Raw genomic sequence first — 24,660 nt, 5'->3', positions numbered from 1 at the left:
GAATACAACCCAGCAATCTATTAATTTTTCCTGTTGCGATATCAAAAATACTGAGGTCACAACTAAGTCAATTGTGTCAAGGTAAGGTAGCACCAAATTAAGCCATTTACCTTTAGCTTACAAAGCAGCCTAATTCTAAGACCATTAATCTATGCTAAGTTTATCTTCTATTATGAAACAGCAACTACTGACTCAGAAGGTGTTTTGAAATAATTGTAACTTATTCTAGCAGGTTTCTTCGGTGCAGATGAGGCCAAGCAGAAGAACCAGTCACAGCTAAATTCTCCAAATGTTCTACCCTCTGGAGTTTTGCCATGACTGCAGACCCACCTGTGAATCCCCCTCCAAGGCAGCCTGGGCATACATCCGCATGGACAGCTCCAGGTCTTTAGACTGGTTCTGGTAGCCATAGTAGTAGAAATCTCCCATCTTCAAATAAGCTGTGGAAGAAATCAGCAGAAGATCATTTAGACTATTTGTAGCAATAGAATTAACCAACTGTTGAATTGATGGAAAAATTAACAGTAATTCTGTTTAAAGCACAATACTAAAAGACAAATGTACTCTTTCTCTCTGGTTGTCTGTGGCTACTTTATATCAGCCTTCCACTGAAAATAATTATTCTTGATGAAATCTCTCATTGTTTCTCTTTAATAAATTTAATGAATGGCATTGCTTTTACAAAATCTGAGGCTTGAGAGTCTTTATATTCCATTTATTTCATTCCTTCTTCACTTGCTGAATCTGTCTTTGGACAACCTGAAGGCTTATTTAGTCAGATTAGCCCTACTAAATTGGTGACACTTAAAATCATGCCATCTATGTGTTCGCTCTGCACCTGACACTATGGTGGCTGAACCTTTCCCAAAAGTTAAGAGAATGTCGCTGCTGATAATTTCTTTAGTTTCAAACCCAATTCAACCCAGGACAACAGTAAGGATAGGATTCTCCTGGTCTAGAAGGCAGCAACGCCTAGCAAACATTTTACAAACATCTTTCTGTGACATTGCACCATAATGAAATGCATCAACAGAGAGGGCACTGACCCAGACAGGAGCAAGCATGATGATCATGTGCTACTGAATTTAAAAACTCCTATGACTGTGTCTACACTCACCTGACCTAAGCTTTCCTCAAATAACTTGAAACTCTTCTACACTTTGGCTTGTGTGTCTACACCACCTACCAAGAAATCCTACGTGTTTTTACAGCAGGCTGAAATGGAATGACAGTTCCATCCTAGGAGACCTTCAGAAGTTTTTCTAATGTGAGTTTGTACCAGTGGATCTACTAAAGGATCAACCAAACTACACCATGCTAAGGTGTCTACAAACTCCTCAGGAAAGCTGACAGTGTTTGTCAGCTTCTCTGGCTTCAGGCTATATCCACGTGGTATTCAGTTTCCAACTTTTAAATTTCCCACACTGTGTATTTAAATGAATAGCATGAATTATTTTTACACTCCACTTTTCCCCACACTTGTTACAAATGACTGAAGTGCTCCTGTGAGACAATCAGATCAATGTTTTCAAATATTCAGTAAAGCTTCCAGATACACCAAAATGACTTAGCTATTGAAGCCCTAGGTGTAGTAAAATTTAAGGCCTGAGGAATGTAACTTATTTGCAAATAGACCTTAGAGAATCCTTTAGCTCTCCAAGGTAAGCTCTACTAATGTTGATAAACTCTGTACCCTAAGAGGAAAACTAATATTAAATTAGATAAGGAATCTCTTAGACTTTATTAGTTTCTCATGACTCAATTATGATATGGAAGTATATTTGCTTTTGGATTTTCCCTTAGATAAACCAAAGGGCACGAGCTCCTAAAGTCTACTGCTTTTTTTTTCCTTAAACTTTGAGTCAAGATTGCTCAGACTCCTAAATATCTAGCCCTTCCTCAGGGCCTAGCTTTTTTATTTTATTAAAATTTTAGCCATTTAATGCAATAAAAAGGAAATTTTCAAAAAACCTGTGCTGAAATAAAACACTTTAATTACTTTTAATTACCCTGATATTCCTATCAAAACATGAAAAAGCAATGTATGATTAGCAGGAATTAATCTTCCCTCCCTCAACCTGCTTACTCACATAGAAGTTGTGACAAATGCAGTCTGTGAAATTAAAAAAAAAAAGTAACATTAAAATTTAGAAAGAATACTTTATCCATACCAAATGATGGAGCATTGACTTGAGAAACTGAGAAATTGTAGTATCTCCAGACACAATCAGTTGCTAGGTATTTTCTTGCTAGGTCCTATAAAGAAAATAATTGATTCATTCATATCCCAGGTAAGAGACTAATGGCACACATTATCATTAACAAGGGTCCTTTCAGGATAATGAGTTGTGAATTCATTTACTCACTGGTCTTTCTTCACAGATGTGTGCTAAATTTGACTGTGACACTTCAATCCCAGTTTCAGCTGCTAAAATGTAATGCAGCAGAGCTTCATGCCTAATGTTGGATAAAATAAATTAATGAAAAACCTTACAAAAATAACATGCATTTTACTTACAGTTAAAAAAACAAAAACCAAAAGCACTAAACAAATGCATAAAATTGCCTACGAGCAAAATTTTGGTACAAAGTTTAAAAGCAAGAGGCTGGGAAATGCATGCAACAGCGACATATACAGGCAATGCTTGGTGTAACCTGCCATGCTGCATCTCAAGAATTTGCAGCCCTTTTCCTCTTGCATTGAAGCTACTGGCTCCAGTGTGTGTTTACTCTAAGTGCCAGACTGATGGGAAAGAAGAATTGATACTAAGCTCAATTCTCTATTTAAATGCTTCAGATAAAATGTTCTTAAAAGACTCTACTTAAAGAAAATCTATAATTAACTTGGCTGTGTATGTATCTGTCTAACATTCATCTGAGTATTTCTTTGGTATGCTTTACCTTTCACTTATGTGACTTGTCTTATTCTTGTCTTTTTAGACAGAGCTTTTTGAAAAAGAATTTGTCTCTCTTTATATTTGAATGTATGAATAGAAAAACAGTCTCTGTCCCTCTAAGGACTTTATGCGTCTAACTGACTGTAAAGCAAGTAGTAAAACTTTATATTGCATTTGTAGTATAGCAATTCAGTATTCTGACTAGATGAGAGCATCTCTCATATTCTCTGCCACTCATCTACTCCATACTATGAAGACTACGCATTTAAAATTAAGAAGAAGTCTTTAAAATCAAGTGTGCAGTTTTAAAAACCCAAAACAATAAAAAACCCCACTTGGTGTACTTTTTTCCTTCTGAAGTTTCCTGTTAAAGAGTAGGGCTGCCAATGATTTTCTCCAAAACACAAAGGTAAAAACCATGGCAAGTTTCAGGGTTCAAAGGCTTGTTTAACTGGAAGCTAACTGGAAGATATGGTCAAATACAAATTTGACTTCAAGAGTAGCTGCCTAAGCAAAACCACTTCAAATCAAATTGTGAAAGCAGTTGCTCTTACAGAACTAGCAAGTGTAATCTCCTGTTATCCAGATATTTCTGCATGATTACAAATTATTCCTTGTACTTGCCCTGTAAAAACATCTAGTACAAGAGTGACCTGAGACTACAGAAGGTATTCAAGGGAAAGCTAGGAAATTGGTTGATCCTTTAGTCTCAAAGGGCAAGTAAGAGAAGAAATTACATTTACAGCCTTTGCATCAGTCTTTGAAGATCAAACTACCCTGACAGACAGATGTGTAAAATATGTGTCTGCAAACAATGACTGAAGAACACACATTACTTGGATGGACTGGCAGTGCAACAATTTATACATATGCAATTTACACCCTGGCATCTCAAGTAGGACTCCAGATTTTCCCTACTAGCTGTTGAGCCCAGACTTTCTGGAATATTTATGCTCTACCTGTCATCTACTTGTGGACTGCAAAGTGAGCTGGGCAGAGTCACAGGCTTGCACAACAGAATACACTACAAAAATATCAACAGAGGTTTGCAGTGTTCAGAAGTGGATTCAAGTCTAAGAAGAAATGTCTGTGATGGACTGAGTGAAATGACACTTCTTCTAGGAATGGGTTATTCCAGAACAGTCCATTGACAGTTTCTTGTAGATCTCCCTAGCCTGAAGCACTAATTCAGTACTTACAGGGGGAAGCTGCAGGACTAAATGAGCCCTTGTTTTAATCATATATGACAGTCTGATGTTTGCACACACAATATCTGATGGTCATGCCTACAGAGGCTGCTGGGATGGAGCATTAACCTCGACAATATTTTGAAATCTCTTGACTGGCTCATTGGATATTATAGCCCCCTATTATACTTACACAAAAGACATTATTAACTATACACAGAAAACCCAACAAATCTAATCCAGCACCTGGACTTTTCATGACACAGAAATATACAGAAGAGAGAAGGTAAAATACAAGATTTGTTACAGAGAGAATAGTAAAAGTGAAAGGTGTTCCTCTGGTTAATCCAGTGCACATTACACAAATATTATGGGATGAGAACCACAGTTGATACAACTATTTCACACTACAAACTCCTTGTTTTTCACTTGATTCTGTCAGAACTGTTGACTTACATTTTGGGTCAGCTCCTCCTTCCCTTTATGTCAATGGATGATTTGCACCTGATTTTTGTAGTGCTACTGCTTTTTTTTTCTTTGCAGTGATGGCCCATTATTAATTATTTTATTTTGCTATAAAGTAAGTGAAAAATAGAAAATATAGAGAAGAGAAGAAACGTACCATGAAAGCTCCAGATAAGCATTGAGAGCTTTTCTGATTACATGACCTAAGTAGCCATTCTTCTCTGCAATGTGTTTTGCCCAGCTGTGGAATAGAAAAAACGAAAAATGAATGGTCATGGTCCAGTAATGTTATCCCAACTGACATAGACTCTAAGAACACAAAAGGATATGGGATCACCACCTAACTTCTTCTGTAAGACAAACTATGGAATTTAACAGTAGTCACTGCATCAATCCTGTGACAATTGACTGAGAACATGAAGTCCATTCATCTCTATAAGTGTATTAGAGACATCCTATGTTTTTATCTCAGCAATGTTTTTTAAGAAAACAAACATAAGTTAATAGGTGCTACCAAAAATTATCTGCCTAGTTTTGATGCAAAATGCCAATTCTACCACATCACCAATATTTCTTGAAAATAAAAAACATAGTGTGGCTTTGTTAGATACAACCTTTCAGAGTTGTTTGATACAATCTCTCTGAGTTGTTCTGGAAAAAAAGAAGTAGTAAAAGTATTCAACATCTCTTAAAATCTACTGGTCATCTAAATAATACACATACTCATTCAAATCAAGTATTACTGCAGAAGAACTTTTTGCCATGGGGGTAATGGCTTTATTCCTTGCACTGTGAAGTACAAGGAATAAAGCCACGGACTTAAAAATCACTAATAATCAAAATAATCACATCAGAAATATATTCTCCTTTTAGAAATGGTTTCCTTACTTACATGACAGCTTTTTCTGGATCTCTAGGGAAGTCTTCCATATTTCCTGTGATGTAATAGAGAGAGCATCGCAAAGTCCCTTCTATGTGCCCTCCTTGGGCAGCTTTATAGAAATAGCGTGCAGCAACTGTCTGTGAAGAAACAAGACACAATTAGCAACTCTGCATTAATAACCTTTATTGAGATTTCTTCTTCAGGACCCTGTTCATCATAGGAATAAAAATAGGTAGCTGGTTAATGAGGGTAAGATAGTTTAACTACTGTTAGTGTACTTAGATGAAATTAATTCTTCTAAATTTTTAATAGTTTAGGCTAGAGAAAGCTTTGAAAAACATGTATTTGGGTAATATATGGAACAACAAACAGAAAAGTGTCTAAATGTTTAACTAACGCTCACTGACACAAAAGTCTTGCATGCACTGACAAAAGTAAAATTGGTTATTCACTAGTAGGAAGATTATTAAGGCATCCTGGAGAACAGAATGAGTGATGCCAAATAAGGCTGTGGAGCAGCAGCAACTCTGTATGTTCAGCAGACCACAACTACAGTGCTCAAATCTTTGAAACTGGTTTATAAAAGATAACACAGATGGAGTAAGCAGGACCAAAGCTACAGAAATGGGAAAGCTGTGTGGCTCCACATTTTACCCTCAGGAATAGTAATTGGTAAAGTAAACCAAACCAGCATACAACCCAAAATAATTTATTTCAGGAAATTTTTAACCATCAGTATATGCTTGCTGTTAGTGAGCATGGACTACACACTCCTTCTTGCCATTGGCTTTGATGAGTAAAGAAACCTGGGCATTTTTAGGTGTACTCTTATAATCAGTCCACTGTGAAATGTGTTTTTGGATCCCCAGGGAAGGAAAATGTGTTTGCCAGATGCACATGTTGGTGAGCATTGCTGCTGTTGGCAGCAGAAATGCTCATTGTCTGGAGTATATCCAGATCTCAGGACTCAAAGGCCACACTGGAAACATTTTTTAGCTCTAATATGAGGTCTGACAGCATTTATTGCAATCTACTTCACTACATTTTTGCTGCTGTTCATACACTTCTTCCAAGTTAATTAAAAGAAATATAAATAAAGTAGACCATTCCTATTAGGGGAAAAATAATTTTGCACCTATGTTAATGGGTTCTGTCACAGAAAAACAAAATACTGCCATCTACCAGGACTGTATGAAATAGCTACATTTTCAAGTCTGAATTGGAGGCCTCTCACTGCAGCTCTGAGGCTCACAGAAGCTATGTGAATGTAGCATAGCTGTTCATGGGTTCAGGGACAAGATTGTGCTTTTTTCAGTTATTGTGGAATGCCTTCCCTATAAACTTCCCAATCTAAAACTGAGAACCCGAAAGGTCTCAGTTTTAGATTGGGAAGCATAGTGTGTGCTCTCACATGATGTGAGAGCACACACTATGCTTCCTGGCTGCTGTCACTGGAAGGAGTAAAACCTGCACCTGTTTTGTTTCTAAATTAAAAGAATACAAACACATGCATATAATTTTGACTGAGATATTTGAGAAACACAGCAATCTGACTGAATCCCCATTAAAATCCTTCTTTATGATAAAAAGTATCAAAATCTAACTTAGGGTGAACAGAGCAATCTCAAGAATGAGGCAGAATCTTCTAAATAGGGCCCTAATGTAAGAAATAGTACCATTAAATATTTACTCACTTGATTTCTACCAGGTACTCCAGGGTAAATCCCATCTAAATATAGGACACCAAGGTTGTATGATGCATCTGGATTTCCCAATTCTTCAGCAATTAACCAGTGCTTGGCAGCTCTTCTGTAGTCTCTTTTAAAATTGTGGTAATACCATCCTAATCCATTCACTGCCTGGGGCAAGCCCTTAGGGAAGGAGAAGAGCAGTCTCAGGTCACACATTTGACTCTGCTTTTTGTCACTTCTGGGACTAGAGGTTATAAAGCTTTTTGTCCCCCACTACTTTTCTCTGTGGCCTTGTATACAGAGTGAGGAATAAGACCCCAGTGTCACCTTATTCTACAGTCTCTGCCATGACTTTCACTTGTTGACAAGAACAAACTGTGACTAGTTTTCCCCATCTCCTCTTCAAAGCCAAACAGGACCCTTGTTCTTGTGAACTCCCAGAAATGGGTTGACAAGATTAGCAATCAAAAAACCCACTTCTTTTAAACTAGAACATTTCCTTCAGAATAAATAGAAAGCAAAGTACACAGAACTTTGTAAGGCTGCTTTCAAAATGCATATCACCAACATCATACAGATCAGCTTATAATATTGCTACTTGCTATTACTAAGTTGCATCTTTGCATCTTGGCTCAAGAGAAAATCTTGAGACAGTTTTTATAGTTGCAATGAGTCACCACTTCCTTGCATAAACTGGTGGATCATATGGGGCTGTAAGTATGCCAGCAATGTTACTAACTTGCACATTAAAATGCAAAAGCCATTAAACTTTTCAATAATTATGATGTTGTTTCTGTATAGAAAATGTGCATTGGAGCACAAGAACCCAAGTGTTTGAGTTCAAGGACAGTAAGGAAATTGATGTCTCCAGGAATCTTCAGGAAGCTGTTCCTCAGATCCTGAATCAAAGGTATGTTGATCACATCATAAAAGCCTCTCAGTTTATTTAAGCCTTTCCCAAACAGGCAGTAGAACAGATAGCCTCTCTTGTTTCAAAGGAATCCCAGAATTGGCACAAATCTTTTCTGATGGTGGTCAGCAGAGAAGTCCTACTGTCATAATCAGAAATTTAACAAATTCTCGTTCTAAGAACTAGGAATGTATTCAAGGTCTAGGCACTCTTTCCTTTTTATTCTAAGGACCAGATCATGGCCTGGGTAACCTGGCTTTCCTAGATCATTAAATGGAGTGAGGCTCCTCTGCTCTGTGGTGCTCAATGTTTCTCTCTACTATGGAAATAAATCAGGAGACTTTGGAACATCCAGGTCCTCTCCCTTTATGCCTGGGAATATGAGGCAAAAACATATTCTTGGATCAAATATTCAGTCAATAATTGCTAAACTAACATCACGTTCCAAAAAATGTAAGTAGAGAGAATTTTTTTTTCTTTCACAGAAATTTTGGCTGATTTTGAGTGGTCTAGTCTCCCAACTTGGGCAAATAAGGCTTTCACCATTCATGGTGATAATACCGGAAGAAGCAAGCAGTATGACACAGAATTATGGTAACAGGCAGAGTTCACAGTTATTAGCCATTAGTACAGAACTACTACAGTAAAATATTTATTGCATTTTACCTTGGCTGCTGCTTTCTTCATCAATTCCAATGCGAGTTTTATATTCTTTTTCACACCCTGACCCTAGGAAACGGATATGTGAAACAATCACTGTTCACAAATGCAGGCTGATAAAAATTCACCTAAGTGCATCCAAAATGCCTTTTAATATTGATACTATTATCTACTAAGTGTCATTCAGCTTTAATTACAACAAAACAAGCAGCTTTGTGTTCATTCTTCCTCCACAGCTTTACAAAATCTCAGTGATTCAGCCTGGAAATATTATTACACCAGTATATTCAAGTGATTTTTATGGGTAAATAATATCACAGATCTTCAAGTTTGAGCAACTAAGGAAGAATAAATAGCATTTAAAGGGGCACAGGTTGTACACAGTTTGGCAGTGAGTAAGAGCTCTCAGGTCTCCTGAAAAAGGATGTTAGAGTGTCTCTAGAGGAAATGCACAGATGTCATGCTTATGATGTCCACGTAAAATAATTCCAGACACAGGTAAAAAATTATGTGTGCTCAAAATTGACACAAGCAAAACTTAAGCAAGCATTTTCTAGAGAAAAACCCTCCACTGTCAAAGGAATAAGATGAAGACCAAGCAGTTCCTCACCACATAAGCTTTAGTGCTTGAATGTCTTATGGGTGACATCACTTAGCTGATACACCTTATTTGACTCAGGTGAGGACCTGCTTCAGATTAGCATCTTCTGTCTACTGTTTCTAGCAGGGAAAAACTAAATGCATGCAGCAATAATTTAATCCCAACTAAAAAACCATCCAAATAAAGGGCATTCTAAGAAAGGATCAAACTTTTACCTACACCTCTGCACCAAAGCCTATGCCTACTAGCTGGTTGGATTCTTGAGGTGACAAGACATTAGGAAAAATTAGGATTCACAATTTGGGCGGTATTTTGATCATGAATATGGAGAGGAATAAAGTAAGATTCTTTTTAACTTGCTCTTTTAAAAATTTTTGTGCCTCTTTTTGGTAAAAATCAACATTAGCTTCATACCTATTGAGTGATTTTCAGAGTAAATCTAAAGCACTTGTATACACTCTTACCATGTGTCATTGCAGATAACTTAAAACATCATGTTAAAGGAATGACTGTTTTGAAGTGAAAACATGAAATACGACTTACCTTAAACAACACAATGGCATAATCATATATTAACACTGGATCTTCTGTTTCTATTGCACCCTTTGCATACCATTCTATTGCAGCTTCAGGATTTTTTGCCACTCCTTGTTGGCCCCAAAACAGCATCTGAGCCAAACGTTGCTAAAAGAAAACAACTTAAGTAGTAATGCTATAAATGCTGGTATTGAAACTGAAATTGCAGAAACAGACTTTTGCAGGCTTAGATGCATTTCAAATATCAGAAGAAACTAGTATACACCCTCAACAGTTTGAAAACAACTGGTTAACAGAAATATTCAGAGAGCTTTTCAGTGGTGGAATGCACTGATGCTAACTCTCCAGCAGGCTTATTTTTAACGCTGTCAGTATCATAGAGTCTGGATTGATTTAAGTGCAGAGGTAAGTGACAGACAAATTTGATGTTTGTAATGGCTCAGTATTAAAATATACTGCTACTGGTCTCAGATGAGCAGCAGTAATTGCAATGTATCAAATACAAAGCCAAGGAAAAGGATCAGAGAAGGAGGTTGCCAAGACTTGAAGACTCTTCCCTTCTGCCTTGCATCATTGTTATGGCTTTTGCATGGTTATTGGATATTATTGAACAGGAACATGAGAAGTAGTCCAGGCTTGGAATAAAGAAACAATTCTGGGTGGAAGGAGGAAAGTCTCTCTGCTTTCAGCTGCAACTTTCCTACATGGTCTATAGATGTACATTCCTAAATGTGTCTAAAACCAAGAATGGTGAAATTTATTGCTTTATACCTGTGCAGCTGCATTTCCTCTTGTTGCTTCATGTTTTAACCACATAAAGACATCACCATTTTCTTTTGTTTGAGCTTTTAGCAGCTCATCATCCATCAGTCTTATAGTTTCAACAAATGCCTGAAGAGTAGGTGAACAGAAAAAAATTAACATCTGCATGAATTTCACAATGGATTTCTACATCTGCTATCAAAATGAAAATGTTGTCCATGTCCTGCTTATCCCTAAAAATTCATGATCAGTTCTGGATTTTAAAATTCTCATCACTGTAAAAAACTGTAAGTCCAATATACACCGGAACAATATGCCAAGACACCAACAACTGAAAAAAAACCAAACCCAAACCATCTTTTGGTTTTAAAAATGACAAAAAGTGTATTTAAGTCTTTCAATGCTTTAATATTTCTATAGAAATCTCTTTCAAAAGATTAAAAAAAGACTGGCAGAAAGTTTGATGAAGACCTGACCCACAGCACTCTCATCTAGGTAAGTCTCTAGGTAAGTCTGCCAGCTTTTAGTTCTTCAGCAATTAGAATCTCTCTATTTTTGTATAATAATCATGCTTTCTGATAAACCAGGATTCTAGCACTAACCTACCTTGACAATTCTTAAAGTTGTTTTACCTCCTGTTAGCAGCCTGTTCTGAAATTATTTTATGGTAACTTTATCAGATAACTATTTAACAACCAAGTAATTACTTTGATTATAGAAAAGGTTAAAGTATGGAGAGGACAATTCATCTTTTGCAGGAACTTCATGATGTCTGTCTATTGAAACAGCAGATCAATTGCTAAATAAACACATACAATTATATTAATAATTAAAAGTCTGAGTGAGGATTCAGGGGCCAAGAATAAAGCTTGGACTTTAATAAAAGACAGGCTTGTGGACAATTCTGAGGATTTGAGTCTGATATTGATTTTGATTCCCCCTTCCTAAGAAAAACAGTAATGATACCTACATATAATTTGGGGGATTTTGTAACAATCATTGGATCATAGAATGATTTGGGCTGGAAGGGACTTGTAAAGACCATTTAGTCCAACACCCCTGCTAGAGACAGGGACACAAATCAGATGAGCCAATATTTGTAAATCAAGACAAAAATTTCTGGTCATATAATAAGAATATGAAAAATAACTTGCACAGAAAAAAATTCAGATACACTTATAATTTTTTTACCTGTTCCCCTTTTATATTGTGTTGATCCAGGGATGTCTTTATTGCAATATTGCTGTAATAAGCATAAGACAGCTCCAAATCAAGTGGATAGTTATTAATCCCTTGGTAATGTTTATAGCCAAGATTCATCACAGAAAGTCTCTCATTCCCCTGAGCACCAACCAAACTATATAACAGTCCCTATAGGGCAAAAATCAACAGACATAAACAAGAGTGAATTCACTGCACATCTCACAAGTTAAGCACTTCCTAAGAAATTTACAGGGAATGTTCATTCTGGTAGCTGATATACTAGCTGTATTATGTAAACACAGTTACAGAAGCAAACACAGCCCATAAAGTAGTCAAAGTGTCTTATGTTTGCACAGAAACACTGGAAAGAAAAACTAGGCTCTAAATACTTTTCAAGTATTGCATTTATTCTGTCATCACTAAATGTGCAGCAGCTTTTTAATGTCATTTTACTATGGTGTTGTTTACACTCTGACACTTTTTATACTCAGCAGAGACTTAACCAGTCCCACCGATGCCAGCTGGAGTTTTCACACTAAATTCTGTGGAAACATATGGAAGCTAACAAACAGTATTTGAGAATCTTACCCTAGGGATCTGACAGGACTAGTCGGATGGAATCTATGGCTGATAAGGTTTCAGCACAAATCTCCCCTGAGATACATCTTAATTGGTCTATGCACCACACATTTGCAAAAAAAAATTTCAGCACTACTATTATTTTTCACCTGCACAGTAAGAAAACCAATGGTGTCCCATCTGTGCTGGATATTAAATTGTTTCCTGCACTACCTGAAGCAGATCCAATGATGAAATTACTTAGCCTCCATAATAAGCACTGTATGCTCTATAATTAGGGTACAAAAAAGGTTCCTGTCTAAGGTTTCTTGGTTTTGAAGAATTGCAGGTGAGCTTTGTCTCTGATTGGCCTGTAAGAGGTTCTTCTGATTTAGTGTCCTCTAACCACAACAGAGAGATCTGCTATTCTTTATGAGTGTTTTATATTTTACTATTATTATTGTACCACAATTAAATATCTGCTGGCAATTTTAGTGTCGCCTTCTTCCTTCCCCTGACATATAAACACCTTTCCTTTATTTGACGTAGAACACATTGAAACATTTCAGTCATTTGCAAGCTCAGGTCTCATGAGTTCTCAAACTCTGCAGTTGCTCAGTTGAAGTACAGTCACTTTTTTTATAGAAGAAAACTGTTCTACTATGGTTACCCTTGCTCATTTCACCACAATATACACAGTGTCACATTTTTGCACACTCTAAAATCAGACTTCTTTCCTGACTGTACTATGCAACTTTTCAAATTTAGATTTGCCTGATCTGGGACTTTTTTCCTACCTGTCTTCAAATTCCTGTGGGTGACTCAAGGGCTCTTCCTCATTCTGGCTCCACAGTGACTAGGAAAAGCAGTACTTTCTATGCTCTTCACTTTACTGCCATTTTTAGATCTTTACTGTATCACTGATGTTCTTGTTCTGCTTGAGCAGGATAAAGATTTCCACCATCAGGCTTTCATCAAGATATCACTGCCATCAAGGGATTTATTAGTAGCTTTATTGGAGAATCCCTTCAACCACCTGGATCTGAGGGCCATTTCACTTTCTTTTAATTCAATGGATCATCCCATTTCTTAACTGTCTTTAAAGGTAATTCATGTCACAGACACAACAGCACCTATAAATATAGTACCTTTATACGATCCACAGGCACACCAAGACCTGTTTCAAATATAACTGCAAGGAAATAGGAAGCCTTATGGTATCCACAACAACTGGAATCCACCAGGAGAGGGACAGAGGAGCCCAAATTGCTGAGGCCATTGGCACTGGACAGATCTTTCACAACCTTCTCAAATATCCTCCGGCCAACTTCTACAACTGTATCACTTCCATCTTCTAACACCAAAAATAAAATAAAGAACACACAGTTGTTGTAAGAGTTAAAATTAGGAACCAATTTCCCCAGAAACTGAGTAACAGACAGAATAATAGATTCTGTTATTTCTCAAGCTGAATGTATTCTCAATGAAGACAAAATTCCTAGAGAAATAAAGTATTACTGAACAATAACTGAATAATTACTGAAGGGTGAAAAAAAATCCAAATGGCCATCTCAAAGTAAATAACCACTAAAAACATAAGGATATTTCGATGATTCTTTCTACCTAGTAAGCCATCCTTCCATCTGCAGCATATTGCAACATATAAGCCACTTAACACTCCTTTATAAAGTTAGCTAATATGAAAAAAAAAGTATAACACATTAAGCCAAATTATACTAAAACACACAACAAATATTGTTATTTATTGTTATTGTTGAGTTATTTAAGAACAATTTAAAAAAAGAAACATGATTACCATCTGGACTACTGAAATCCATCTCTTGTAAGAGTTTGAACAAAGTGTGGTACTTTTCCCTGAGCTCTTTTCCCCACATGAAAGCATCACATTTAGATTTTTCTCCATATTTGTGAATCAGCTCAAAATAATAGTTTTCATAGTAACCTAGGGAAAGCAACATATTTAAGACATGAAAGCTGAATTTTTGGTCTTGAAAAGAAGTTTGTGACAGAAAAAAAATTTTTTTAGTAAACTAAACATTCATGGACAGGATGAGCACACCCTTAACACAAAGCTAAAAACTCACCCAGCTAGCACAGGCCACTTACAAATACATTTAGATTTCTTCTTCCATACTCTGGTCACAACACATTCAATTGAATTCAAATGAGAAACATAAGCTAGCTTTCAGCACAATATTTAAGCTATGTCATTCTCCTTTCACCCAAGTGGACACTTTCATAGAAACCTGTTGACTATATAATGTTAGGCAACTGTGGCAGAAACATTCTAGCAAAATCCACTCATTTTCCTTTAGGGTAATTTTGAAAATGAAATGGAGGAAAGGAAATTGCATAGCATACATGAAAGCTTGAGAGTATTTCTTTGTCCCTTTAGGCACCTGTCTTATTCGAGAAGACATATCAAGATGATTTAAGTAAGTTTTTATTCCATGACACAAAAGTATTTGCAGGGACAAAACCCCAGTTTTAGCTACCAGTAACGAGACTAAACTCTTCAAATTGCATTTTTTTCTTGTTATGGCTGAATTTAATTTTACTTTTGATGATCAATATCCAGATTGCTAAAGGAAAGAAAACAGATCTCCAAAGATGACAGTTCAAAATTCATGTCAGAGATCAATACTTACAACTTCTGTGTGTTTTTTCACCTTGCCTTACAATATATCTGTAATCATAAACTATTTCTTGAACGTCCATACAACTCTCGTAGTAAAGTTCAATTTGTTCCACTGTGTCTTTGTCATGAAGAGGATTAGAAATCTGTAAAAAGGCAAATGATGGATAAATGGAATCCCCAGTATCTGTTGTTGTGTACGCTCAACTAGAAAGATGCAATGTACACAAATAACAAAAGGAAACAGATTGTTTGCTACCATCAGCTTATCTGGCACACCATGTTAGTGTGTCAGACAGCCTGATGCTGGCCCCAGGAGACCACTGTCTATTTAAATGGTCAGCATAATCCAAAAATCACAGATGAATTTCCAAAACTGACCAAACCCATGTGACTTTTACCATCAGTTTCATCAAAACCACAGCTTAATCAAAGATATCCAACACTGTATCATCAGAAAATCTGGGAACAAAGCAATAGTGAAAATATTAAATATATTAAATATATATTTAATATTATTATATCAATATGATTAAATATAGATCTACAAACACTGCTTTACACTCTCACTTCCCAAAGTATTATCTTTTAGCATTTGAAAGGGTAACTAATATTGCTAGATTTCAACAGAAAATTATCATATATGACATATGTTCCCAGATACTATTGTGCTTCATAGCTAGTTTATCACTTGATGAGCACTCCATCTGAAAAACTAAAATATAGTCACAGTTGGCTGCTAATATTTCAGCATTCCAAGTAGTGCTCTTGCTCACCTGTTCTGTTTCCAGCACATTGAGGCGATAGTATTTCACAGGTCCAAAGAACGCTTCAATGCCATTTACGTACCCACTGCCTCCAAGAACGAAGTATCCAGCAGTGTCATCATAATAGAAATCTTCCCTAAAACTTGAGAACATGAAAGAGAAGTAAGCTGACTATCTAGAGGTACTGTGAAAGAAGAAAGAGAAACTAGTATTTCTCAGAATTTCTGCAACTGATGGTCTTAAGCTTATTCCAAGTATCTCCTTCTTTTGTAATTTGATTATTTTCAAAACTTACTCTGCAATTTAGTGTGACAAATTATGGAGTAAATTTAACAAATTCCTTGCCTACAAACATATTAAACCAGCATGGGTGTTTTATTTTTCTGACCTGTAAGTTTCTTTTGATATTATATGCATCATTACTTAAGCTCATTTTTTTCAGTTCCACCTTTCCTTTTTGCTGATTTTCTAAAATCACCATATGAAAATTTAAGTTATTTATCTCCTAGAGTTATCTGCAACTTATCAATTTCTGGATTTAAAGCCTAACAGAGAAGGAACAATCCCGAAGTCTGTCATGCAGTTCACTGTTACGTATTTCCCTTATTAACAGTGGCATTTTTAATTATTTGCACAAGAAAGAGCCCGTTCTAAACTATAGTGAGAGAAAACAATTAAAAATCCATTTAAAAAATATTCATTTGCATAGACTAAAGGACAGAGTACAAATATTTTGGGTAGAAATTTTGCTCTCTAACAAAGCAAAGCAAGTAAGAATTTCCCTGGTGAAATACAATCTCTCACAGCAACAGTAAAACTAGACTTCAGTAAGGCCACAAGTTCATCTGAAGACTGATCTTAATGCCACTGACCTGCCAATCAGTTTTTAGTGAGGGTTATCATCTAGTACTAGACTAGATCATACACCACATTAACTCATGGCATTAACAAAAATATTCAGCTCATGCTTAATGTAAGCACAATAAAGCAAACTGGTTTTGAAAGCATAGTGCAGAAAAAGACCACAGGCATTTTCAAAATCAATTAGAATCTCAGTTACAAACTTGTGCTATCCTTCTCCCATTCTCTGTATCTGAACATACACACTCATACTACTCCACAAAGGGGAAAATGCTGCTTACGTAAAAGATTGATGATGATGTCTTCTCAAATTCTTCCCAACACTGCTTACTTCGATCTAAAAGACCACAAAACATTAATTACAATAAAAGAAATGTTATAGGGTACATTTATTACACTGTCTGGTTGCTCCAGGGGAGGTTTAAATTGGATGTTAGGAAATATTTCTTCACTGAAAGGGTTGTCAAGCACTGGAACAGGCTGCCCATGTTAATTGTGGAGTCACCATCCCTGAAGTGTTCAGGAAAAACGTGAATGTGGCACTCAGCACAGTGGTTTTAACTGATGTGGTGCTGTTTGGTCAAAGGTTGGACTTGATAATCTTTGAGGTCTTTTCCAGCCTTAATGATTCAATGATTCTTGTTGATCCACAGCCCAAAATCCTTCTCCCCAGGGCTCTTCTCAATCTACTCTCTGCCCAGCCCATGTTTGTGCTTGGGATTCCCCTGACCCAGGTGCAACACCTTGCACTTGGACTTGTGGAACATCACAAAGTTCACATGGGCCCACCTCTCAAGCCTGTCCATGTCCATCTGGATGGAATCCATTCCATCCAGCATCTCAACTACACCCACAGCTCGGTGTCATTAAAAAACTTGCTGAGGGTGCACACAATCCAACTCAATCAATCAATCAATCAATCAATCAATCAATCAATGTTGATTTTCCAAAGCTGCATGGTCTGAACATCCCCTCACAACTTCTAGTTTTAGATTTTTCATTCTTTTGCTATGTGAGCACATACAATTTACAGTGTTTCTCTCAACCTCAGCCATTTAGGAGTTTGTCAGTTTGTAACTCAGTAGCAAGCACACCTGTCCACCCTTAAAGGAGAGATCCAGTCGAAACCACTGCTTCAGAGGAAGGCTGAAGCTAGTTTTCACTGCAAGGTCATCCCCTCTCATGAGATGCATCTGAATATGCACATAACCTGAGAGCAAAAAAGGAAGAAAAAGGAAACAAACACCACAGAAACATTACCAGCAAGAATGGGTTTAGTAATGCATTGTTCACAGTGATTCTGTCCTCTTCATCCTCTTCAGCACCAACAACAGAAATCTGACACTCACCAAGCCATACATGAGCTCTCAGAGAGACCCACAGACAGTGCTCCACATTTCAGTTACACATCTCAGATGCTGATGCTCAGGCACCCACATGAAATCACAGTCTGAAAACCTGGGTTAAACAGACTAAACAGACTAAACCTAAGACAGTCCCAGTTGATGTCAAATATCAGAGAGCAGTTGTGACTTGCAGCAAACAGCAGAAGGCATCCACTCAGCACTCAACTGGTGGCACGTGACTGAAATGATCAAATACAAGATGACTCTACCCTCCACTTCTTGGACCAGCAGAAGCTACACTCATGGTTGAGCTTTTAAGACCAGAACAGGCTACTATGATAATCTAGTCTAACACTGAGAATAAAACTGGCCCTAAAACCTTGCCAGACAAATCTCATATTAAGCTGGTAACTTCCATTTTTTTTGTTCTTCACAGAAAAGCATCCAGTTTATAATGGACATATTAATTATTGAAATTGGCTACATGACAGAGAAAATGAAAATGACAAAAATAACAGAGGTCAGTTGTCAAACTCACAAAGAAGGTTGAAAAAAATGTATTATGAGAATGCCAGGTGTGCACTTTTAAATTCTGCATGCTTATTTCCTCTGTGAGCCTGCCAGCCAGCTCCCAGCCCTCTTCTGACAACAACAGACCCCCACGGCAAGTGTTGCAAGACTAAGACAGTGATACCTCTTAACTTTCTTCAGGATCGGGGAAACAGACTGGTTCTTGAAAAGTGCAATGTAGGCAAGACCTTGAAGGACTTTGACTTTTTCTGAAGCTACTTCCAATTATAAAAAAATTTCATGTTGTATATACATAGGAATTAACATAAATTTAAAATAACACTTCAGGAATAATAAAAAAGCTTGTTCATTGAGGTAAGACCGTTTAACCTCAGTGTATGCTCATGGCTGTAAGATTCAGGCTATTCTCCTGACAAAGAAGACATTTCTGAAGTTAGTGAAGATTAGATGCTGTGCAACTACTACATTTTCTCCTGATAATTTTGTGGCTACTTTCCTACTGAGACACTAAAGTCAAAAAGAAGCATTTTGCAAGGGATCAATTTCACAAAATAGGTCTGATAATATATTTTTATAAATGTTATTCCTAGGCACAAATCAATAAAGACTGTATTAGGCCTCTTCTGAAAGCCATTAATAATAACCCTTACCTTCTTCATTTAGAAATACAGCAGGAGTGCCATACATTTCTTTTGAATCAATAAAATAGAGTATACCACATAGATCCTTTTCACAGTGATGGAGTAGATACAGCCAGATTGAAATGGTGAACCTGTATGAGCAAAACCAAACAAAAAATCCACTCCTGATGAGAAAGCTCTCTATATAATTTGAAAAGCATGCATTTCACTTTGATTTAGCAAACCTGTGTTACACATGTAGTCTTCAGAATAGAATAGAACACTGCAGAATCCTTTACAGTAAAAAAATCCTCTTCAGAAAAACCACACTTAAGACTCTTGGATCTTTGATCTCTAACCACAGACTTTTGTGGTAACAAACAGAAGAGGAGAGTAAGGAAGTGTTATCTGAATCAGCTCCAGAAAGCCAGGTCAGAGCTACTTGCAGATCCTATACCACCAAGGAACTGAGAACACAAACAAGAGAAACTGGAGCCAACCTCCCCGACACAGTCTTCAGTACCAAACCCCCAGATGCATGGTCTTGTCATCTTGATTGTCAAAGCCAGTAAAACGTATAGGCTTTGTCTTCTGTACTAAAAGTGAACTGTGAAAATATGCTTGGGAGAAGCAGTTAAAGATGAGTCCATCCTCTGGACAGTACAGATAGGTATGAACAGCTGTCACAGAAGTATCACAGGATGAATAAAGATGGAGCCTCTGCAAACTATGGACCTGTGCAAAATAAAAAACCAAACACCAACAGCACTATGTACTTGGAAACTTCTGTTCAAAACTGGCTGAGGCACTTAAAGCAGAATATATATCACAATATCTAATTTTAAGGGGTTCCTCTGTGCCAGACTAAATCTGATTCTGTGCTCTTAACAGAAATTTGATCGCACTTATTTCTGTAACATTGCCAGAGCCATTAGGTCAATGCTGAATGACTTTGAAAATTGTACCTCCAATGTATAATTCAGCAAAGCACTATAATTATTACCATATCTTTTACTATGAAATAGTTCACTTTTCTTAGTGACTTTTACTAAGAGATAGTAATTTTTTGCATTTCTGTAATTAATAAAAACTGGTCAATATTTGTTTATAATACTTTAGGATTGGGTCAGCTTGCCTTGCTACTCTCTCAAAACGTTGCTTAACAGAAGTACCTTGTATCTTTTCCTAAACTAAAGCCTAAAACCTGCTCTCCTGCTTTAAAATAAATGCAAGTGTGATTAAGTTTTCCCTAATGAAAACTATGCTTTAAACTGCTAATAGCACCATTTTCTCCAGAGATGGTACATGGGTGAGGCAGAAAGGTTTGTAAATGACAATCACTTGTATATTGATTGCTAGGACCTACAGGCAAACACTGTGCTTCTAGAAATACTGCTCATGTGTTCATGCTTATATATTGATTTTTTCAACTTCCATCTCTGCCAATACAGCAAACTCAAATGCCTCAGTCTCCATTTAATCCTTGATTGCCAGTCTGAGACTGTGTTTGTTCTGGACACATTTCTTGGGACAGAGTTTGGGACAATGCTGACTCATTTCATATCCCCATTGCTGCAGAATGCTAAACAGCATGAGCAGTCCCTTACAGTTCCAGCCTGCCCTTGCTGCAGGCTCAAACAACAGTTAGGTATCTCGGGCTCTCTCTCTTTACAAATCCCTGACTGAAGCCAAACAAGTATCTCAGTTAGTCATCTACTTCTGTTAACCTTTTGTACAGTGGGGAACCACTGCTCACATACACAGAACTGAAAAAGAACTGAAGAACTCTCTTCCTAACAGAACTACCCCAGTCTGTCACACAACCACAACACAAAACACACTGAAGACACCACTTGAAGGCAAGAACTATGTGGAGCAGACAAAAAGGTGCATAAATTCATGCCATATACTCTACACCAGAGCTTAAGTGCCTCCGTGCCAGAAGCAGAATGCACTGTGTTGGTGGGCAAAGAGCAGCAGGCTGTCACTCATCCAGAAGAGACCAGGAACTAAAAATTGCTCTGTATTTATGGCTTCAGTTATGGTTTGAGAGCTAGTAATTTGCAGGCAACCTGTACTCTCTGGCAAGTAATTTTGGCACTCTTCTTGAGGCCACAGGCCAAGTGCAAACCAGCAGGCAAGTTCCAGTTCCTGTAATTATTTCCTACTTCTGTAATAATGTTGCCAGGGTGAGAGCATCTGGTGGAAGGGAGGTAGATTTATGTATCTCTTTCCTCTGAAGTTGCAAAATATAACTGGAGAGTTGTGACAGTTTTGGGAAGGGGGACCAGAGCAGAGCAAGATGACCTTACAAAAGTGGTTCCTCTGTAACTGAATAGTGTGCAGGGGCTAAGGAGTTATACTCCTGTCAAAACAGGAAAGTTTACACAGCAATGGTAGAAGGAAATGGAGTGAGCTCAAGCTGGAAGACTTATCTAGGCACAGGATTCTATCAGGTTGCTTGTCAGGTGCAAAATAAACTAGAGTGAGAATTTACAGGGATAAAGCTGGTTCGTGTTGCTTGCCCTTGCAAGAAATCCTGCTCTGCTCTTGGTCTGCAGTGCTAGAAATGCAGACCTGTTTGTAATGCAGAAAACCCCAGGCTAGTTAGTCATGAGACAGCAGTCTGATTCTGACAGCAGGTAACAGCTAACTCACCCTCCTAACTGCACCTAATTCAGTTACACCTTCAGTGGCATCTCTTACACAGCACTGCACTAACACGGACTGTAAGCATCTTCCTGAGGTTCAGCTTAAGCCTGTCCAAAACCGGAAGCAGAAGAAACTGCTAACTAGGTTCCTTTTGCATCTTTTTTGAAATTAGTAGGCAGTATTCCTTTAATTTGTGGTAAAGCCCAAGAGTTTAAGTACATTCTATAGCCTTCAAAAACCAAATACAGCCCCATTCAGTTACTTGCCTATACTTACATGGGATAATCAATCTGATGTTGTCTGACTGTCTCAAGTTCTCTGTTTTCAAACTGTTCAAATTTCTTCACAATTCCTGTTTTTTCCCCACTGGAAGCATATATAAATTCGAGAATCTGGACACCATCTGCAAAATACAGTCTTTCTTAATCTGACAGACAGAAAGCATAGAAACTAATTAATTAGCTCACATTCTTACAGTCAAACATTTAAATCACTCAACAGATTCAAAGTTAATACAAACTCTCAATAAGTCCTTAGACACAAGTTCACTTGCTGCTGTTAAATGCATTACAGTCTTGGACCAAATAACCCATGAAAAGTGAAATTGAGTCTGTTTACAGATGGAATTAGAAGCAGGGAAAGAACAGACTTATTTAAATCTAAGATACTTAAAGAACCAGTTAGCAAACAAGAAGTCCTACTTTATGTTATTCACTTAAATCTCATTCTATCTTTGGTTATGCCTAAGTGACGTTTCACCAAATCTCTTGGACTTGCTCTCTTTGTGCCTCTCTATATAATATGTATGCATAGATACCAATTCTGTTCTTAACTGATATGGATAATCCTGTAATAAAACTGATAAAGTTGCCCCTCCTAAGAAACAGGAGAAAAATCTTCAAGGCCATGATATATCATCAGCTTGCCTAGAGAAACCCAAAAACCAAACAAAAAACCACCAAGAAAACAATAAAATAAATCAAACCCTGAACCATTTGCTACAATATTATTTTAAGAAACAAAATTTGAATATTATTTCCTCCTATTGACTATTAAACTGATTTAATCTGTAATAGAAATAGATAATACAGACAGTAAGATGTTTCACAGTGTTGTCAGATATCACATGCTGTCCCCAATAAATATTTTAGAAAGCCCTTAAAGGAACCAAAATGTTCACTGTCTTCTTCAGAACACTTACATGCCAGCGAAGAGAAAATAAATGACACACATACCATTATGGGATTTTCTGGGAGAGAACCATTTAGAAACAAATGTTCTTATTCCTTCTAGGTGCTGCTTTGAGCACACATTGAGAGCAAAAGAATTCTCAGCAAGTGTAAAGCGAAAGATAGGCAGGCAGAAAAAAAAGAACTCAAAAAGTCTAGAAAGCAAAGTAGTTTCTGTAATCTATACTGTTGCAATACACGATTTTTTATTTAAAACTACTACTTTTTTTTCTAAAATGCTTGTTCATAATGGTTCTAGGGAAAAAAAAGAGGTGCTGTAAAGCTTAGCTCACGACAAAGACTCAAAAATATGTTTCTGAGTGTGAGGCCATCATTTTAACCAGAAGGGAACTACTTGTGTGAAAATTATGTGTGCATAAACTGCAGAACTGATTCTGCATTAATGCAGTAAGGGACTGAACAACTCTCTTTGAAGATAAAGGAATGTTGTCCACTAACTCTGGTGGGTTCTGACTAAAATTGTTTGAAAATGCTTAGAAAGTAGGGGGCCAGACTGCTACCAATCTCCAGGCTGGCTGTGATGAAACAATCCGTAGAGCAGGATGGCTTCAGCAACTTGCAACTCTAACCTCACTGTTGTGGAGATTACATGTTCAACAATGCTTCCCAAGTAAACCACTGTATGTAATATTTATTATTTACTACCAGAAGGCACTTTTTAACAGCTTACCAGAGATATTTCCTTGGGGGAAAAAAGTGACATTGCACCTACCAGTTTCATGAGGGCACTGAGGTATCCTATTGGCCTGGAGCATCCACAAATAGTCAGCCCCCCACTGAAGACAAACTTTGTGGTCCTTATACGGCCGTTCAAAGGGTGGAACTGCCTCTAAAAATGTGTAATTCTTGGCAACTGCAGCCTGGTAGTCTTCATTCTGCTCATCACCATAGCTGTTAGCTGATTTGTGGCTAATCCATGCATACAGTATCACACTGTGCACTATTATTGAGTTTCTGATGATATAATCATCTCTGTAAACCATGATGCTTGGAAATTTCAAGTGTACTTGTCGAGTTCTGCTAACATAAAGGTTCTTCTCATCCTTCCATCTCCTTCTATACACTGGTACACCAGTCCTGAACTCGGAGGAAGCTACTGCTTCTAAACTGACAATACAAGGCTTAGAACATAAATACTGAACTGAAACCTCAGAATTGTTAAGAACTTTCTTTTCTAAAATGTTTAAATAGATAAAATCTACATAATCCATATTCTTCTGAAACTGTGGAGTAACTGCCGTTGTCTGAAACGTCTCCTTTCCAAAGGACAGCACAAAGTTCTGGAAGAAAACCCAAAACACAAACATGTCAACCAGAGAATCTATGTGAGTATTCATGCACTCACGATAATAACAGAACACTGCACAAGCACGCATATACCATACTTTTACTTCAAAATATGAGGTTTCTTTTACCCAGCAAGTAGACACAGATTACTGGAAAGCCACCATCAAGGTTTTAATGGCAACAATGTCCCTATATTAAGGTCTCAAACTTACACATGCTTCTACAAACAAACTGTATTTACAGGGTGTATCCTTCAGCCCTTACGCAAGTGGAATCCAGTCTAAGATAGCGACTTCCACGTCACGCTATTTAAACATGCTCCTAGGATCAGGCCTA

General features: G+C 37.2%; 1 protein-coding gene across 3 annotated transcripts in view; it reads right to left on the bottom strand.

Annotated features, from left to right (window-relative positions):
- SEL1L3 (SEL1L family member 3) overlaps positions 1-24,660 on the bottom strand; it is a 32,946-nt gene that overhangs the window by 5,061 nt on the left and 3,225 nt on the right. For 2 of the 3 annotated variants that reach the window (XM_030238876.2, XM_030238877.2), the window contains exons 2-20: positions 23,750-24,317; positions 22,064-22,190; positions 19,166-19,287; positions 17,733-17,848; positions 16,920-16,975; positions 15,787-15,919; positions 15,024-15,156; positions 14,171-14,317; positions 13,503-13,708; positions 11,785-11,964; positions 10,603-10,722; positions 9,838-9,978; positions 8,700-8,762; positions 7,127-7,303; positions 5,442-5,569; positions 4,707-4,790; positions 2,367-2,457; positions 2,172-2,256; positions 331-440 (exon numbers count right to left, since the gene is read on the bottom strand). In XM_030238876.2, the coding sequence (XP_030094736.2) occupies positions 331-440; positions 2,172-2,256; positions 2,367-2,457; positions 4,707-4,790; positions 5,442-5,569; positions 7,127-7,303; positions 8,700-8,762; positions 9,838-9,978; positions 10,603-10,722; positions 11,785-11,964; positions 13,503-13,708; positions 14,171-14,317; positions 15,024-15,156; positions 15,787-15,919; positions 16,920-16,975; positions 17,733-17,848; positions 19,166-19,287; positions 22,064-22,190; positions 23,750-24,317 (2,787 nt within the window). The remainder of the gene's footprint in view (positions 1-330; positions 441-2,171; positions 2,257-2,366; positions 2,458-4,706; positions 4,791-5,441; positions 5,570-7,126; positions 7,304-8,699; positions 8,763-9,837; positions 9,979-10,602; positions 10,723-11,784; positions 11,965-13,502; positions 13,709-14,170; positions 14,318-15,023; positions 15,157-15,786; positions 15,920-16,919; positions 16,976-17,732; positions 17,849-19,165; positions 19,288-22,063; positions 22,191-23,749; positions 24,318-24,660) is intronic. The other variant, XM_050973822.1, reaches the window with a different exon arrangement.

The sequence above is a fragment of the Serinus canaria genome, chromosome 4 (genome assembly GCF_022539315.1).
Source record: "Serinus canaria isolate serCan28SL12 chromosome 4, serCan2020, whole genome shotgun sequence".
Taxonomy (NCBI): Eukaryota; Metazoa; Chordata; class Aves; order Passeriformes; family Fringillidae; genus Serinus; species Serinus canaria.
Note: the sequence above shows the minus strand (reverse complement) of the source record. Positions and strands in the feature narration are given on the sequence as shown.